The sequence below is a fragment of the Pseudorasbora parva genome, chromosome 12, assembly GCF_024679245.1.
Source record: "Pseudorasbora parva isolate DD20220531a chromosome 12, ASM2467924v1, whole genome shotgun sequence".
Lineage (NCBI taxonomy): Eukaryota > Metazoa > Chordata > Actinopteri > Cypriniformes > Gobionidae > Pseudorasbora > Pseudorasbora parva.
In genome coordinates, this window is record NC_090183.1 from 16,574,673 (window position 1) to 16,594,100 (window position 19,428).

At 38.2% G+C, this 19,428-nt stretch overlaps 2 protein-coding genes across 3 annotated transcripts in view; both read right to left on the reverse strand.

Moving 5' to 3' along the window:
- Positions 1 to 11,865, reverse strand: part of LOC137094084 (protein unc-80 homolog) — a 75,052-nt gene extending 63,187 nt beyond the window's left edge. For both annotated transcript variants that reach the window (XM_067459353.1, XM_067459352.1), the window contains exons 1-8: positions 11,450 to 11,865; positions 10,994 to 11,042; positions 10,129 to 10,285; positions 9,715 to 10,010; positions 7,887 to 8,010; positions 7,654 to 7,718; positions 7,377 to 7,510; positions 6,385 to 6,652 (exon numbers count right to left, since the gene is read on the reverse strand). In XM_067459353.1, the coding sequence (XP_067315454.1) occupies positions 6,385 to 6,652; positions 7,377 to 7,510; positions 7,654 to 7,718; positions 7,887 to 8,010; positions 9,715 to 10,010; positions 10,129 to 10,285; positions 10,994 to 11,042; positions 11,450 to 11,541 (1,185 nt within the window). In that variant the 5' untranslated portion in view covers positions 11,542 to 11,865. The remainder of the gene's footprint in view (positions 1 to 6,384; positions 6,653 to 7,376; positions 7,511 to 7,653; positions 7,719 to 7,886; positions 8,011 to 9,714; positions 10,011 to 10,128; positions 10,286 to 10,993; positions 11,043 to 11,449) is intronic.
- A 700-nt stretch (positions 11,866 to 12,565) lies between these two features.
- The window catches only part of nomo (nodal modulator), a 36,739-nt gene continuing 29,876 nt past the window's right edge, over positions 12,566 to 19,428 (reverse strand). Inside the window, exons 27-31 of the mRNA XM_067459354.1 lie at positions 18,672 to 18,782; positions 18,487 to 18,588; positions 18,200 to 18,319; positions 13,550 to 13,642; positions 12,566 to 13,437 (exon numbers count right to left, since the gene is read on the reverse strand). Of these exons, the coding sequence (XP_067315455.1) occupies positions 13,306 to 13,437; positions 13,550 to 13,642; positions 18,200 to 18,319; positions 18,487 to 18,588; positions 18,672 to 18,782 (558 nt within the window). The 3' untranslated portion in view covers positions 12,566 to 13,305. The remainder of the gene's footprint in view (positions 13,438 to 13,549; positions 13,643 to 18,199; positions 18,320 to 18,486; positions 18,589 to 18,671; positions 18,783 to 19,428) is intronic.

Here is a 19,428-nt window from a genome sequence, read left to right on the forward strand (position 1 = left end):
CAGTGGAAAATCCGCTGTGACGAATCTGTCCTCGTCTAACATCTGCTGTAAATCCAGGTAAAACTAGCTGCGTGCACGCGCCCGTCCCCAGATAACATGATCCCCAGTTGATCCGTAACACCGGCGAGAAGAAACAGCTGAATGCAATCAGTGGGCTATCTCGTCAGCTTGCTCAGTTTGCTGCCGATTTTAACGAGCAGTTATCTTTAGTAATCTCCAGGTTGCTGTCCATAGATGATAGGTTGCTTGCTTTGGAGTCGAAAAACTGTGTGGAAGATACGAACTTTAAGAAGAGAAGACGAGTGCCTAAGAGAAGACCAGTCCTAAGATTGCGGTAAGACTGTTATCTAAGCTAAAGTAACCTAAAGCAAAGCTTTTTAAGTAGCACAAGCTGAAATTAGCCTAGTAAAAGAACAAATGTAAGTTGCTTTATAAAAGTGTTTTCTTTTTCTGGTCATTTTACAGGAAGCAGTACGCCGTCTTCACAACTTCGTCATAACACTCATTTAATTGTTTTCCAGCTGCATGTAAGACAGAGACAGTACGCAGGAGGTACAAACATCCAGTTCTTGTATCGCACGCAGAAGCTGTGAAGAGTTCAGCTCGGAGTCGATTGAGAAGAAAGAGGGTAAGATTTATTAGATTAGATCCGTTTTTGGTCAGTGTGACTATTTTTCAGGTGCATTTTACGCAGTACATCGCGCAATACTGATTGTCTTTATTGTTTGTTTTTACAGCTGCTACAAGCAAGAAAGAGTGTGTTAGCTGAGGATGAGGTGGGCCTTTGGAAGTGCGCTACCATAGACCTGATGTCTGATGAGGAAGACGGCATCGTTCGCGCGGTGTCTGGATGGACTGTTCGCCGAGCTCTGTGCCACGCTGCAATCGAGATTAGAGGCGATTCCAAAGAACAGGGCAACGCACGACAGACGTCTGAAAAATGGACTTAAAACAGACAGAATGGCGCTAGTTACCTACAGCTCTGAAGCGGAAAACAGAGACTTCATGGTGCTGTAGGATTTTGGGCTTCTCGTGAGCTTCCTATTGTTGTGTGGGCAGATCTCTCACGTTTTGCATTTGGTTGTGTGTTTGTTCTAATAAAGCTCTTTCTTTGAATAATCTGCACGTCCCTGGCATATTTTCCTTTCCTCAATAAATGAATGTCCTTGATGGTTATAATAGCATAGTCCATAGGATAACAATGACATGAATATAAAACATAATAGCATATCACATGAATATATACAATTAAAAAATAATATGCAAATCATAATTTTATATGTGTGTAAAATTATTATAATTTGGGGGTTTAAATTTATTAATTTATTACCCAGGTTGACCAATAGTAACAGATCTGCCAACCAATCACGAGTGATATTTCTTGTTTCAATGTAGTAGTTTCAACCAATACTGAGTGAGGAAATTCAAGCCATTCCGGCAAGGTGCCGCCCAGAGCTGCTATTCATATGCTAATTAGAGCCATTAGCGCCGGCGCCAGCATGCCTCCGCAAGCTCCACATACGTCATGGTTCGTTTCCGTCAATATGTGGCACAGACGAACGCGACGTTCACAGGCTGTAAACTGACGTTAATTGTCGAAAATCAGGGAGATTTCCGGCCGTTTACGGGGACGAAAATCCCACTTTTCATGCAGTGTCACCTATATGCATTATAGCTGCATATAGGTGATGTTTCATGTCTATATACAAAGGTTACACACTTAAAACTGATCCTAGTTTTTATATCTTTGTAAGACTGGCAAATCTATAGAACAATGGCAAGGAAAAACAAACTTTATTGCACTCCAAGCGTTGTGGCGATTTCGTTGTGTTTTGGCTTGTTTCCATTGTGTTGTGGTGATTTCGTTGTGTTGTGGTTTAATTTAGTATGGCTGCAATACTGGGCCACAGTACATAACACTTTAGTTTGTCATATAATCTAAACCCAAGGATTCAGGATGTCCCCTTGCTACTTTAACAGAAATGTCCAAGCCTTCTAATTCAAAAAGGTCACATAAACCACAAGCAGTGACAAGCAGGGATGCTGCTCGGGCTGTGTAAATGGAATACTGATGAGAAGCATACATTTAATTAATTCCTGAATGAATCAGCATTTTTGTAGTTGAATGAATAATTCAATGACTCATTCATAAAGACAGTAACTTGCTGTTACTGGCATAAGTATGTATGTAAGTACGTATTTCTGGAGGGGCACAATCAGTCAGTTGTCAAGCAATATAAGGGCACATGTAAACATTTCTAGTCATTTTGAATCAAGCAAAAATGCATTGACACAGTCCACATCGACTGGCCGTATTATCTCACATAACTCACGAGCTAGCAAAAGACAATTCATCAACAAAATATTGTAAATGAATAACTGAATATTATCAGTACCATTAGCTGAAACCTTTTTTCTAACAATCAATCTATTGTTAGATATTAAATTGTGCATTATATTTTTACATTTAGATAACCTTTGCCATCATATAACACTTAATCTTTACTTACACCGATAATGTAATAACATTAGGGGCTTGAGCCCCTGTCTCTTTGAAAGTGAAAGCGAAAGTGCACTTTTCGATCACACCACATTGCCCCCGCGAACACGATTTCTGTCCCGCAATCCCTTTCCCCCCAGAATGTGATTTCTACAGATGAATGGAGGTCTTACGGGTGTCGAACGACATTAGGGCAGAGGTGGACAAAGTACACAACTTCATTACTTGAGTTAAAGTACTACTGGCCTAATATTAGTCCGTTACAAGTGAAAGCTGTAAAAAAATGTTTACTTAAAGGGTGGGTGGGGGGGGGGGGGGGGTAGGTTGAAACACTCAGTTTCAGTCAATCTCATGTCAATCTTGATTACCTATAGAGTAGTATTGCATCCTTCATATCTCCGAAAAGTCTTTAGTTTTATTATATTTATAAAAGAAATATAGGCTGTAACGAGTCTTTCTGGAAAAAAACGAGCACCTGGGGGCGTATCGTGTGGGCGGAGCTAAAGAATGACGAACACACACAAAGCGGTGACGTCTTCAAGCGTGGAGAAGAAAACGCTACCCTACATCAGATTCAACTAATACAGATATGATCCAGAATCAGATCTGGAGGATTAAATAATTGGAACAGGAGACGCAACAACAGCAGGACGTGGATGGGAATCCAAGTCTTTAACAGTGTAAAAAGCTCAGTATGGATGAAAAAGCATTTCACCCCCCCTTTAAGTAAAAAAACAGATGTATTTGTTTTCAAAAGTACTTAAGTATTAAATTTCCTTTTTTATGTAAACGCATTATTTTATTATTGTTGTACAGTCCCTGACAAAAGTCTTGTCGCTTGTGTACAAATTGACCTAAAGTGCCGCTGAAATATATTTCTAATCAAGATTTTTTTTACAAGAAATGGCTCATTTTAATCCCACCAGCTTTTGTGATAATGTTTCAGTGAAAAACTAAACTTTCAAAAAGTATTCTAATATTCACAGCTTGGTAAAGCCCATTGAGTCGATTTTTGCAAAGACATAAGTGTTGTCACCTTGTCATATGAGCTTCACCTGTGACTAATAATGGATCAATTAGGTCTCAAGTGTGTATAAAAAGAACCCCAGTACACTAGACCTTCACATCAACTGCAACTAGACCTCTGCAAACATGCCTAAGATGCACCCTGAGACTAAAGTTTTGATTATCAAGAGGCTGAAGACCAGATCCACTGCTGATGTGGCAGACACCTTCAATGTGTCTCAGCGTCAAGTACAGAGGATGAAAAAAGATTTGAAGAGACTGGAGACGTTTTTGACAAGCCCAGGTAAGGCAGACCCCGCGAGACAACTGCTCGAGAGGACCGTTTGTTGGCTCGAAAATCCAAGGCCAGCCCATTTTCCACTGCAGCAGAGCTCCACGAGACCTGGTCACCTGAAGTCCCTGTGTCAACCAGAACAGTTTGTCGGATTCTGTCTCGAAATGGCCTCCATGGTCGAATCAGTGCCCAGAAGCCAGCACTAAACAAAAGACAATTGAAAAACCGTGTGGCATTTGCCAAGGCCCACAGCCTGCTAAAAGGATGGATGCTGGAAAAGTGACAGAAGGTGGATTTTTCAGATGAATCTTCTGTTGAATTACACCACAGTCGCCGCAAATATTGCAGGAGACCTACTGGTGCCCGAATGGTTCCGAGATTCACCCAGAAAACAGTGAAGTTTGGTGGCGGAAAACTCATGGTCTGGGGTTACATCCAGTATGGGGGTGTGCGAGAGATCTGCAGGGTGGAAGGCAACATCAATAGTCTAAAATACCAAGAAATCTTAGCTACCTCTTATATTCCCAACCATAAAAGAGGCCAAATTCTGCAGCAGGACGGTGCTCCATCGCATACTTCCATTTCCACATCAAAGTTCCTCAAGGCGAAGAAGATCAAGATGCTCCAGGATTGGCCAGCCCAGTCACCAGACATGAACATTATTGAGCATATGTGGGGTAGGATGAAAGAGGACGCATGGAAGACGAAACCAAAGAATATTGATGAACTCTGGGGGGCATGCAAGACTGCTTTCTTAGCTATTCCTGATGACTTCATCAATAAATTGTATGAATCCTTGCCAAACCACATGGATGCAGTCCTTCAAGCTCATGGAAGTCATACAAGATATTAAATTTGGATCTCAAAACACCACAACTTAATTTGCTGACATATTTTTGTATTTGCAGTAAATATGTTCAATTTCTGTATAGGCGACAAATCTTTTGTCTTGCCAAAATTTGACCTTTCTCTCTTGATTAAATGATAAATATTTTTTCTGTGAAAATTATTTATTTCAGTGTATTAAACATCATTTGGGAGGGTTTTAGCTTTTCATATGAGCTATTTCTAACACCAATTAATTAATTAAAAGTCAGGTTAATATCAGGTATTTCTAGAAAATAGATAAGCGACAAGACTTTTGTCAGGGACTGTATAAATGCACATTATGCTATCATGGTTTAAGACAGTCAGTGATGCTTCATCCGACATACTAGCATACAACTAATTTAAACTAATTCAGTTACTTGTATAAAAGTTACAAAGCCTTTTACAAAGCTGCTGTCACTTTAAGGCTGAATGCACGGATCCAATGCACAGATGCACATCTAATATTCTCTCAACTGTTTACCTTCACTTAAGACATAATCAACTTTGTTTGTGAATACTCAACAAAATTAACATTTTCACTCCTTTTTTATTCTTTTTTGCTATAAACTGAGCAATGTTCAAAAAATGCTGGGAATTCATTGACCTTCACGTGACTCTACAAGAGTGATTCCTGAAAGGCTTTCTGCAAAAACCCAAAGAAGAAAAAAATTCACTGACTTTTAAAGCTGCTAGAGAAATGACTTTCGACTTTGTGGTCCTGGATTAGTGCGGATCGGGACGCATTTTTCCGTCCGAGCCTGGCCCGCGTCCGACAGAGCAGTAACCGAACCCGACCCGAGCCCAACAGGCATTAAAATATTTATGTCCGAGCCCAATAAAATCTATTTTTTTTCCTCATATACTAATGACACGTACGTTTGTTTGTGTGGAAAGCCCACTTTTATTAAGCAACTATAGGAAGGCATTCTGAAATGTTTACAGACGAGCGCATCAGCACGCGCATGGGGCATCAAACGTTACACATAGCCCAATTTATTTAAATCACAAAAACAAACCATTGCATCAAGTTAAACAGGCCCATTGGCTACTTGCATAATAAGCAATTTTAAATTTAAAAGGTTCAATGCCTTATCGCGCTGACGTGACCGAGCCCGACCCGAACCCGAACGTCATTTCTAAATATCTGTCCGAACCCGGCCCGACCCGTCGGGTACCGTCGGAACCCGTCTGGCTCGGGTATCCATCCTCTATCCTGGATAGAAATGTTGAGGAGTAAAAAGTATGATATTTGTCTTTAAAATTTAATGAAGTAAAAGTCATAAGTTTCCAGAAAATATAATACTCAAGTAAAGTACAGATACTTAAAAAAAGTGTACTTAAGTACAGTACTAAAGTAAATATACTTAGTTACTGTCCACCTCTGCATTAGAGTAAGTAATTATTGGCAGAATTTTAATTTTGGGGTAAACTAACACTTTAACTAACATTGTATAGAATTTCACAACTACCCTGCTGTTTTCATGGATATGGATTGTATTTTATTCCGGTTATGTTTATTTGATGGCAAAATTGTATCATTTAAAAAAAAAAAATTATCATCTGTTTCAAGTAAATTGATGATCATTCAATGTATTTAATATCTTGGCCCCATCAAAACCCAATACAATTGCACCACTGCCCATTACTATATGAAACAGTAATGGTCAGCGGTCAGCTAACAAACATGTTAATGATTGTCTCTGTGCTGGATTACCTGTGTTTTGTGAGTATTGACCAAAGATGGGGTAGCAGCCACCATGGAGCTACTGCGGGGTCGTGGTAAGGGTGGTATCAGGGGCTCAGGAGGGCGTTCAGGCTTCTCCTGCAGGATCTGACGCAGCCGCTGCAAGTAGAATATGAGGGCCCAGTGCACACCTTCTTCTGTCCAGTGAGGCTGCATCAGGCAACGCAGCACTGCAACGTCAAAATAGGTGGCATACCTCGCTCGCTGGGATACTGAGATGTCACCTGGGACTGAGAAACTTTTGCCGAAGGAAAGAAAGAGAGTTTGTTACAGAAAATGATGGTCAAAGAATAGGAAGTTCAGATTGAGGTTGCTGAGAACCGTTGCTTGGCAACTGCACTGCGATCACATGCACAGACTAACACTGTGACAGATGGGAGTCTGACTGGAAATGGACACTGTTTATCTAGTCAACATAGGATAAGTGTAAAGAAAATTCTTCAAGATCATTCTAGTTTTAAAATATTATTATGGATTTGTGTGACTTTTTTTGCCAGCATTTTAAATGTGTTAACATTAGTTAATGTTATCATGAACTAACAATGAACAGCAATTTTATTATTATGAATTAATAATTTATTATTAATCCAGGTTAATCTTAATTTATAAATGTATAATTTTTCATTGGTTATTTGTGTTCGTTCATACTAAAGTTAATTATGTTCATTAAAATAATTAGATATGTTAAAAATGTATTCCTATGTATAGAAACCAACATTAACTAAGAATAATAATTGCTGTAAAAGTATTCTTCATTATTATTTCATAATAGCTAGTGCATTAGTTAATTGATTAACATGGAGAATCTAAAATGTTCTCAGTGTAGAGGAAAACCACCTAGAAGTTATATTTTTGATTTGATTGTTTGCTATAAATAGCTACTGACATTTCCCACCCCCATATTTTAACATAGAAAGATATAGTCCTGCTACGTACATGTAGCACCTGTAACAAACACTCACTTCTTCTGTTGGGAAAATCCTCTCTCAAAGGCCTGCTGTGAAGACCCTCCCTTTTCCACAGAGTTGCCACGACGACAGCTCTGTCCTGTCACGGAGGGGGAGGAGGAGTCAGGCAGGGCTGATTCACATACCACCTGAAAGCCGAGACAGAAGAGGAAATCACATGACCCCAGCAGAACAATGATGTTAATGCACTACGAGGGGAAAATTAATTTACAAAGGGACTGAATGAGCCACAAGGGGCTGTGCGGCTGCAAATCACAATCTGAATACTCACTGCAGGGCATGGGTTACTGGTATCATGAGGACTACACTGGTTATTCACTGGAGAATTCCTCTTTGCTGTGGAGAATATGACAGAGAGATAGAGAGCAGATGTTTGAAGCATGAATGATTTGCACACATGAACAATGACACTGGTAAATGAACACTGGTAAAATGGATAAAAAATTACACTGATGTTGAGGACAGAGCTGATAGAAGAATCGTAAAAAAAAAAGAAAGTCTGACCTGTAACAATGTTACGCATGGGTTTGACAAGGGCAGAAAAAGCAGGAACATCAGGTTGACGGTGCTCCCACATTGGCTGCCATATAACAAGCCCACCAGCCAGTCGAAAGGTGAGGTCCGACTCCTGCCAAATGCAAAATGATCAACAATGTTAGACGTTTAAACAAATTAATTAATTTAAAAGGAATGAACACAGCCAAAAATGATCATGGATTTTGAACTGATAAAGCAGGGCTCAACAATGAGGATTTTAAGATTTTACTTGCTTTGTCCAGCTAATTTTTATCCATTTTGTCCACAAAAGAATGATCCATTTTTATTTTTGAGTAAATGAGTTTATTTTATTTATCAGTAAATGTTAAGTTTGCCTTTTCACTCACTAAAATATTTTGATTCAAATTTTATTATAATTATTTAATAATAATTAAACTCAGTCCCGCCCACAACATTTGAGCTTGGGCAGTTCGGTCTTTATGCCCTAACATAATTTTCACTGGAAAAAATGGCGTTTAGGGGTAAAATTAGCCTGGTCTGGCCTCGATCCATAGAGGAGTAATTATCCCAGAACAGAAACTGTTTGGACCAATGAAATCATCAGGGCGGGCTTTAGATGATGACAGACAGATATTAAACAGTAACGTAATCATGCACGTCATCAAAGGGGCTTGGATTATATTGTTCAAATCTTAAACAGAGAGCTTGTTTGTATATGCATTCACCTTCACAATTTCTCTCAGAAATGATGATCACGTTGGGTAAGTACTCATACTGTATCATTAATTTTTTTTTTTTTTTTTTTACAACACCGGCAAAGATCGTTTATTCCAGCGCACGTGCAGACAGGGTTCTCAAGTTTTTACAACAAAGCCCGCCAACTATTAGCTCTAAACAATAGCTTCTTGGTGGTGGTGGTGGGGGGGGGGGGGGGGGGGGGCAATGGTGTTTGGGGGGTAAAATGTGTGTTATTTTGGCTAGGTTGCTTGCTAAAATTCACATTCATGGATCTATATATCACATAATAGGACTTCGCTTTAACCCGCGGACATAGAAAACAACATGCGGGGGAAAAAACGCAGACTTGGCGACACAGTGCATTTGAGCTCTGTTAACGTGGCTTCGTTGCTCTGATTGGTTATAGGTCTATCCAATTGAGGTCTTTCCTGGTTCGATTGAAACACGCCTCATAATCACAGCCCATTGGAGCAGTTTCAGACTCATATTCTGACTAGAATTGAGTATGACCACGTCAGGCTAGGGTAAAATATGTGTTATTTTGGTATGGTTGCCTGCTAAACTACGGATTCCTGGGTCTATATATCACATAATTGAGGTCGCTTCAACTCGCGGACATGGAAAACCGCAGACTTAGAAACTTAGTTGAGTTCTGTTGACATTTGACAACTAATGTTATAGGTCACTCCGTTACTCAGATTGGTTTGTAGTTCGACCCAATTGAGGTCTTTCCGGGTTCGGTGGAAACAAGCCCCATAATTACAGCCCAATAAAGCAGTATCAGGCTCATATTCTGACTAGAATTGTATATGACGACGTCAGGCTAATACAGCTGTAATGTAACTCCATAAATTCATAAACACACATCTTCTAACCTCAATAATGTAAGCCAGTTAGATAACATTAGCTAATGACAACTCTAATATAGAATATATCATAGAAAACTAATACACTATAAAATAAATGCACAAGATCAATGAATCCAATTACAGTGGCAACACAGCACTTTCCCAAAATGGCAAGCGAGTCAGCAGGCCATTCTTATTGTTGAGCCCTGTCGAAAAATATAAGCAATATAAACAGTAAAGGTTCCAACCTTGATCCGGTTAATGAGAGGAGCAAAGAGAAACACAAAGAGCTCCACAGTGGCCATGTTTTTGTGGTAGAGTTTGGCACGGGCATACTCATTCTCTTCAGTGGTGCTGCCATTACGGTCTGTGAGACCCTGGTTCCCCACGGGTTGAAGGAAGGCACTACTGCCACCGCTGCTGCCCCCAGACCAGCCGTGTCCCAGCCCAGGCTCCTGGTGACACTCCTGTGCTGCTTCCAGAAGCATCCAATGAAGAGTGTGAAGGAGTTTGGTTTCAGCTACCCCGAGTTTATCCTGGTGTCCTGGTGAAAAGATTGAGGACATGCTTAGCAATAAAATGAACCACAAAATGAATTCCCCCAAACAACACAGTGCACAGAGGACATAATCTAGCAACTGCAGTTTAATAAGTGTTCCTACCCAGCTTGTTGCGGTTCGAAAGAAGGATGGCAGTGCAGTGAAGAACATGAGGTAGAGCAGCCTGAACCAGCTCCCAGCGGGAGATGCTCTGGATGGCTTCAGTGAGGGCTGGAGAGAGCCCATGGAGCTTGTTCTCCACCAGCACCCGCTCAAATGACTAGCCAGGATTAAAAGTGTGAGACATAATCCTCAAGAACACTTATTAAATGATTTCTTATCCTTGTTACAGTATTATTTTTACAGAAGGAAGAGAACATAATAAACCAGCCTGACTGTCATCTATCTTAATAATAATACTACTAATAATTTATTATTATTGATTTATTTCCCAACTATATGCAAACGTGCTATATTTCTAACTGGTACAATAATACTAAATATGCACTAATGTTCTTTAATTCAATGATTTGCAGTCTTGCAATCTGTGCATTTAGAAAGCACAGTTAGGGACCTTTTTTATTACTATTATTATTCATAACTTACCAAATCTTTGCATATATAAACATTATTGGTTATACTTTATTGTAAGGTGTCATTGTTACAGTGTACTAATTATATATTTAAGTACTGAGTAATATTGATCAACTACTATAAGGTTAGGGTAGGATTAGGGTTTGGTTGAGGGTTAGTTGCATGCAATGATGCATAATGTAGCCTACTGTTATTACTATAGGTAACATGGACACTGGAAAATAAAGTTACACCAAATGTTCACAGTAAATTATGTATCACGTTTGATATTAAACTTAACTTACGTGTGTACATGAACCTTTGATTTAGGCTAGTTTTGTTTTCCGAGATAGAGCTTACAGTTGAGAGCTTATTCACAGGTGACAGCTTGTTCACTTATGATTATTACACTCACCACACAGGAGGCTTCATACTGCTTCCCTAACTTCGGCCGCAAAAACGCGCTGAAACAGATACATCTTTCATTTAGATACATGTCTGTAATAAAACTGAATAAAATATAAGTCATAATCGAGCCGGCAAGGACAGTCAGTGCTCTAACATGATTTGAACTGAAATTTAATTATGACGAACTCTGGCTCAGGCACTGACAGCAGCATTGCTCTGTGAAGGTTAAACATTCGATTGAATATCTGCAAATGTGGTCCATGGGTTCAGTATAACACACAAAAGGTGCGGCGGTGTATGAAAAGATGACGCACGAGACACCAGCGCAACAGAAATCCATTCAGAGACCGGTATGAGAGATGCATGCGAATGAGAACGGCTCTGCGGGATTCATAGAAGAGAAACAGACTAATCACTCGCAGAAAAAAAAAAACACCTGTTATGCCACGACTAAATCACTGACCTGGTCTGTCTCCATAGGAAGGTTTGGATCGGAAACGGGATCCCCCGGCAGTTTTCCTGGTCACTGTCATCCAAGCTCTTTCTTTTCACCATTTTTGACCTGCTGGATTCAAGGGTGCAGACGTTCTGCTCAGAGATGGATTTGATTCACGGCATCACAGTGATTTCACATCGGATCGTAAAATGGCTGCAGGTGTTGACTTGTGTCGACACCACCCCGCGGAGCAGAGCTGAAAGACCGAATCCACTTGTCAATTAGGGACTCTGACCACCGGTTTGAAGATACGGCTTGAAATACGTAATCAATAAGATGGAGCGACGGACCCTCTCTGGGTCTTAAAAGCTCGAGATTTGCGAACAATTCAATTACTACTGCACATTTAAGCTGTATTATATCCAAACGGGCAATTCCGCCAAAAATCCAATTGTTACTAAGTATTGTAACAATTAAATAAATAATGAATTAGAATCTCCTTGTAAGATTTTATGGTTTCTTTCTTTGGCTAGCAGCCAGCTAACTAATAAATTATTTTGGCCAAAAAATTAAGGTTAGGTAAGGCCTACATACTCAATTTACAGCACCACAGAAATGTAAAAAAAAAAAAAAATAAAAAGCACAATTGCATATACGCGTATTATTTGTAATTTCACTTTAACAATTCAAGTAAAACCGTGACTCTGAAGAGCAATATGTGATTTTCACGTTCATCAATCTGCTTTAGAAAATAAGTTATGTACAATCCTGTTTTCCCATACACATCTTGACCACGTCACTTATCGTCTCTTAAAACATTTAGAAATATTATGGTCTTATTCATTCCGATTTGAAACTTCTAAACTTCATTATTGCAATGCAATTCCATCGACATGTATAGTCTAGTACAATAACAAAACCTTCAAAAAAACAAACAAACAAAAAAAAACACACAAGCCTATAAATAATTTCTGTAATTAGGCTGTAATTGTAGTGTAAGTGCATTGATCAATAATATTGCCCAAATGTATATTTGCATATAGCTTAACATGTGATCTAGTAGGCTATTTTATATTAATGCCATCTTCCAAAAAATCTAAATCAAAACTTTAACATATTTAATAAGCACAAAATATAGATTAGTAGATTCCAAAACACTTTATTTTAGTTTTCTCTATAACCAGACACATAATCACATTATTTATCTTTTATTAAAGTGGAATGAATGTGTACTAAACCCATCAGAGGGTAGCAGCAAATCACTTACATTTAAGGAATTGAAAAATGTCCTTTTTGAACTTTTGGATGTCTTGTTGCATTTAAACAAATTAAGGAAACAAAAATTAAATAATCGAATTAGTGAAAACAATATACATTTTTATTAAACAAATCTCTATTTTAAAATGTAGGGGTCTTTAAGTCTGCAAATTACAACATTCTATAAATTCTATTTAAGTTATAAACAAACTGAACTTTTTTATGAGTGTGAAATTAATAAAATCTAGTCATTCAGGGCACTACTGGAATCACTGTATACTATTTTTTTAAGGGGGGGGGGGGGGGGGGGGGCACAAGTGTGTACAAACTACAGATTTGTAGTCTCTTAAATCAGCCATTCTCCCTGAGCAGTCTCACAAACATAAATACAAAATCTCTGAGCCATATTCACATGCTAGGGACTGTAAATTATAGGGAGCTGTGTGACCAGGACACCACATGCAAAGAATCTTAAGTCATCCGAGACTCAGCAAAAATAAAAAAAATAAAAAAAAAAATTCATGAAAGGATTTTATGATCAGACCAGCATGGTCTTATGTGTTGTCTGCCTGTGCGATCTGAAAGCAGTGATTGGCTTGGCCTTCATATTAGCTCATACTGAGGTTTCATGTTCGTCTTGTCTTTGGCCTCTTTGACTGGCGCTTGGCTTCATCCACAGGGAGTCCATCCCCGCTTGTCTGAGAGAGTCCTCGAACACCCTGGATCTGATTGACCAGCTGCAGGAGAAGTGGGATCACCTTAGAAAGACATAATATTGTTATTTACATAATGTCCCATGAACTGGAGCAATTGTAAATGACAAAAATCTCTGTAGCTTTCAGCTATTCTAAAAAAAAAAGCAACAGGTACCCGCTCATGATTATAAACAGCAAGCAACAGCAGTAATGTCAGTGGAAGGGCGATGAAAGATCCTTGGGAAACATCTTGATCTGGTACTTTCCTCTGAAATCCAAAAAATGAAATAAATTAGGGCTGATTGATACATCGGATATTAGCAATATTATCTTGATACCTTAACTGAATATTATATCTTGTGAAAATAGTAAAAGTCTAAATTATAATTAGAAAACACATTCACAAATACATAAATATACACACACATATACATGCATACACATATATATATGTTTATGTGTGAATGTAAGTATGTATGTATGCATGTATATGTGTGTGTATATTTATGAATTTGTGAATGTGTTATCTAATTATAATTTTTTCAACTGTCAGGCCCAGTTGAAGTAAAAAATACCTTGGACAAATGCTGTTAAGATGAGAGGGTGTTACCCGGCTATATGTGTTACTATTCCAACATTTTATAACTTCTTACTAAATAAAATGTTTAAGTTACCCATCAGAAAAATTTACTCTCCTGTCTTGTCAACTTTATAGCCTGGTGTGAGCGCGGTCAGCGCTCTTCAGTAGTGAAGGCGTGCGCTGTATATCATGTCATATAAGGACACACATTCAAAAGTATCAGGTCAGGTCATTTACATGGTGAACTTTTTCATTTGATCGGTTCATGAAAAGGTTTTTCCCACCCCTCTCAAACCGATTCGGTTTGGGCATTTTTATTCCGATTGAGGTGTTTATAATATGGTGCATTTTCATTCGGATTGGATTTTTAAACCGATTACAGTGCTCCATGAAAACCCACCGGTAGCCATTTATATATATATATATATATATATATATATATATATATATATATATATATATATATATATATATAAAACTAATAACTATATTTAGGATTTACAATTATATATTCAGTTATAATAAAATAATAAATAATAATTTGTTACATTTATATAGCGCTTTTCTAGACACTCAAAGCGCTTTACATTATGGAAGTGGGGAATCTCATCAACCACCACCAATGTGTAGCATCCACCTGGATGATGCGACAGCAGCCATATTGTGCCAGAACGCTCACCACACACCAGTTTATTGGTGGAAAGGAGACCCTGATGAAGCCAATCAGTGTATGGGGATGATTAGGAGGCCATGATGGACAGAGGCCAAAAAGTGTGTTAGTATAGTTCAGGGTATATGCAGGAATCCTGAAGTTAATTTCAAGACCTTTTTAAGACTTTTTAAAGACCTTCTCAAAATATTTTAAGACCTCATCGCACTTCAAGTTCTAATCGGCAACAAACCTTTAATAAACAGTTGTAGTCGAATGTGGACGTAAAATCTCTATCGTAGGCCAAATTTGTATTGTTTATATTGCATATCTGTTTTACAACGTATGGCGACACATCACCTAACTGCGCATTTCACAAAATACATGACGTCACCCATAGACAGCGCTCGCCAGGGATGGAAATTAACTTTTTTCAAAGTCTACCACTCAATGTTTTTACCAGCCACTTTTTTTGTTTTTAACAAATTAATACTACAAGCTCTACAATACTTAAGCAGTTTATTTAATCTCAAGTCTCAATGAAATACTGACATTTTAACAAAGATTTGTGGTCTTTTATGGCTTCCAGTTTTATGGTTTTTAGTCCCAAGAATGAAACTATTCGTTCTGGCATCTTTGAAGCGTGTTGACAACATACTGAGCAGAACATTGTCAGTAGGGATGCACCGAAATCAAAATTCTTGGCCGAAACGAAAAAAAGAAGAAACCAAAGCTGAAAACTGAAAAATAAAATTCAAACTAGAATGTTTAACTCAACCCCACTCATGTGTATATTAAATAATAATGGACATGCCTACTGGCCTGCAGAAAGGTAGAAATTGAATAAAGTAATCATATGTAAAATAACTGCATATTTAACTGTTTAAATGAAAGATTAATCCTTATTAAACTTACAAAAGCTATTCAATCAAGAGCATTGTTTAATGTCAAACTAAATATAAGGACATCACTCAGGTAGCAGTAAAGGCTACTGCCCCTTTAAGACCTAATTCAGGGATATGCTCGTCTTTCTCGACTGTGCATACTATACAGTTCACTTAAGGCATATTCAGACTATGTCTGCTAGGATACTCATCAAGATGGACATGTTGACATACTTCTTGTGTGAGTTTGTCCGTTTAAGCACAAGACTAGAAAGAGAACTCAATATTTGCGCGCTGTGTGACAAGCGCGCGCTCTCGGATGATGCACAGCGTCAGATCTTCTCTCAGCGCGCGCGAGTTTCACACCGAGTCTTCACGCGAGTGATGACGGAGAAAACGACTGGTTATATGCGCACATACGACAGCACTCGCATGCATTGAACAAAGTTTACAAAGAGGTGAAACAGCTCGGTAGGTGAAGTGAGTTTACCCGCCACAACTCAAAATCAGCCGCATTTGGCTGGTGGCGGTGCTAATTTCCATCCCTGGCGCGCGCGCTCCGAGCCGATCTCAGACTGAGCGCCCCGTTGTTTTTTAATACTTATGGGGATGAAAAGAAATATATTCATAAATACTTTTTGGAGTCAAACTCTTTTGACAAAGCTTGAACAAAATACTTTCAAAATTTAAGACTTTATAAAGCCGTGATAAGACTTTTTAATACTTTATAAGGGTCTTAATTTTCCCAAAATTGATTTATCACCTTTTAAGACTTTTCAAGACCCCGCGGATACCCTGTAGTTATGCAGTTACATTGCGAAAGTAACGTTTTATTTTTTTATTTTTTTTATGCACAGAGGAATTTATTCGGTAAATGCATTTCCATCGTAGTATATGCTCATGTTTTCTTATTGGATAGACAATTTATCTTACTCAAATGAGCGCACAAATTTTTAATAGGTTAAAGGGGTACTTTAGCGCTTGGAAGATGAATCTGCATTTAAACTGGGTCATTAAATGTAGTAGAAATGTGAAATTATTTCTAGACTGAAAAAAGACAGAAAATGTATTTTGTCTCATGGGAACGAAAGACAACAATTCCCAGAATGCTTTGCTGCCCTATTAGACCACTCCCAAAGCCACCGAAGCACTACGACTGGATCACTTTCCCAACGCGTTCATTTTCATAAAATCAAGTTAGAGAACAGACACTACTATTAAAACTGAATGTGTCTATTTAATATAATGTGATTTAGCTGCTGAGGGAGTGTCACAGCACAAACGCTGCAGGAGTCAGATTACATTCACTGTGATGAATGAGCTGAATGAGCTCTCGTGAAGAGCTGAGGTAATCGGGTCAGTGCTCGCTGCAGTCGTTCACAGCACGTGTTCAGTCTGGCGCACTTTCAGTTCATGCCTTTGGAAGCTTAACTTTCATAGGAATTAATTTGAGAAGTTGAAACACTCACTTTGCTCCACCGGCTGCTCCGTTTACATGAATGCCTGCAGCTGCGAGCTGAGCTGTGAGTGCAACCCCACTGCCCATGCGCGGGTTAAAAACATGTGGAAATAGCTCCCTCTACTGGCTGTAGTATTTAGCCTCTGGCCAAAATTCCTCCGATGATGCAAATTGACGATATTTGAGTCATTGGAGGATTTTTTCCAGAAATAAAATGCATAAATCTCTTGTCTCAGGGGGATATGAGGGGGAAAAACACGATCATTCAAATATACTTCAGGGTTTCTACTGATACAACGCCAAACGCTAATCGCTGAAGTAACCCTTTAACTATTTTTATGCCCTTTGTAACAATAGCTATTCTACCCAGAGCATGGCTTTTTATCGGGGATGGGGGGTGTCAGTAAAATATATGCAAAAATTGATATATGATCTATATTAAATATATCGCCAAAATGTTAACAAATATTGAGGTATACATTTTTAGATACATCGCCTCCAATTTAATCAACCAGAACCAAAAAGAATGAATTGAATAGATGATTCATACTTCACTTGTCTCATTAGTGGATGAATCAGCATTTTTAAACAATTTATCCGACTCAAACGAGCACACACGTTTTTTATGCTTATTTTTATTTTATTTTATGTGCATCTTGGTGTTTCCATTCAGCATTTTTTGAAGCAATATCCCAAAATGTGCATAAAAAAAGTGGATGGAAACAGCTAATGACAAGTCATTTGTCGCCACCTGGTGGCATAATGTAATAGTCATCTATACAACAGTTATTTGAAGTGGCAAGTTACTTTTAAAAGGTGATTTGTTTGTTTTATTATGATTGCTACCATAGGCATCAGCATTTATATCCCAACTATAACCTTTCATCACTGTAATTCTGTGATATGAATATTTATAACAGAAGTAATGAAACTGCGTGGTTGAAAAAGACTATGAAGTGGTTTCATACCTATATTATACATTACAACTGCTCTCTCAGGCAGCGGCAAGACAGATTTGAATGTTCCGGTGTGATTTTTTTAAATAGCTTAATAGACAGGCGAATCATTGTCATTTATGAATGAGATCGCGTGGGTGTTTGAATCGAGATTCTTTAACAATTTATGCAGCTCCACAAAATGGCAAATGAACTAATCATAGATGAACAATCTAGACACACAAATCTAGTTATTCAGTATTTTTTCATCACCAAGCAAAACATCATTATGTTTGTTTTACATGAAAAGGTTCTTACCTTAGGGTTAAAGGTTAGTGTTACATGTTTGTGGTAACCAGAGGACGTGAAAGAGACCTGTGGGAGTTTGATATCATACTGGGTGCGAGAAAGTGATGTTTCCAGCATCAACACATAGCTCTGCAAGAGGACAATAAAAGGAAATCAATAAATGAACATGACCACCAGTTTAAGCTGGTGGAAAGTACTGGCAGAATAATATTCATATTTTGAAAGATTCTAAAAAATAGGCGTTTAGAAGACAAGACTCAGTGTAAATGGAATAGAGGTAATAATTCATGATCTACCTCTCCATCACGTGGCAGGGGGGCAAAGTGGAAAAACAGGGACTGGCCAAGAGACACAGTCTGGAAGGGATTGTCAAGATTGTCACTCTTGTAGAGCTTCACCTTTAGAGAGAGGGGAACAAGAAAGACTTCAAGATTTCATCAAATATGAGAAAAATAATGAGAATTTATGTTACAGCACCTACCCAGAGTGTGAGAAGATGATCAGGGGAAGTGATGACATTGCCACTCAGATCAAACTGATTGATCTGTCTAAAGGCGATTATGTTTATTCCTTCAATATCAGTGTTGCCCACCTAAAACAGTCAAAAAATAAATACATGTATGGAAACTTAATATCCACCATTTTTTAACAAGGGGGTGGGGGGTTACTGAACGAGCTGTAAAAATACCTTCAGACATCAAGAGAATAACGTCATTTTTTGTATTTTAATGTGACTTGGTATAACAAGAATATTTATGGCATATATATATATTTTTAGTTACTGAATTCTTTTCCTCATTCTTTTCGTATTCCGCTGTAAAAGTATGAAAAAAGACAACATATACTGTGCATTTGTGGGTGCATTGAGTCAGCAATACTTTGTTTTTCTCCCCAAATCTTCACGCCTCTTTCCAGGTTTGTTTTCACACGGATGCTTTAAAATGTTTGTTTTTCACTTTTTAACCCTATTTAGCAGTGTTTACTGGAATGTTTATGACCCAGATAAATATAATATTTAATCTTTGCCAAAATAAAGGAAAACACAGTTTTTTTAATGTTCAATGTTCCAGTTAAAGAACATTTTTGATTAATGCAATATAGACAACATGTTCAACATAGATATACATTACTACGGTTATATTTAACACAGCCATATTATTGCAGCAGAAATAATCAGTCGTTTGGGGTTATTCATGGTCTGTTGTAGTAAAAGAGTTAAAGAGTTTGATTGTTAAAGA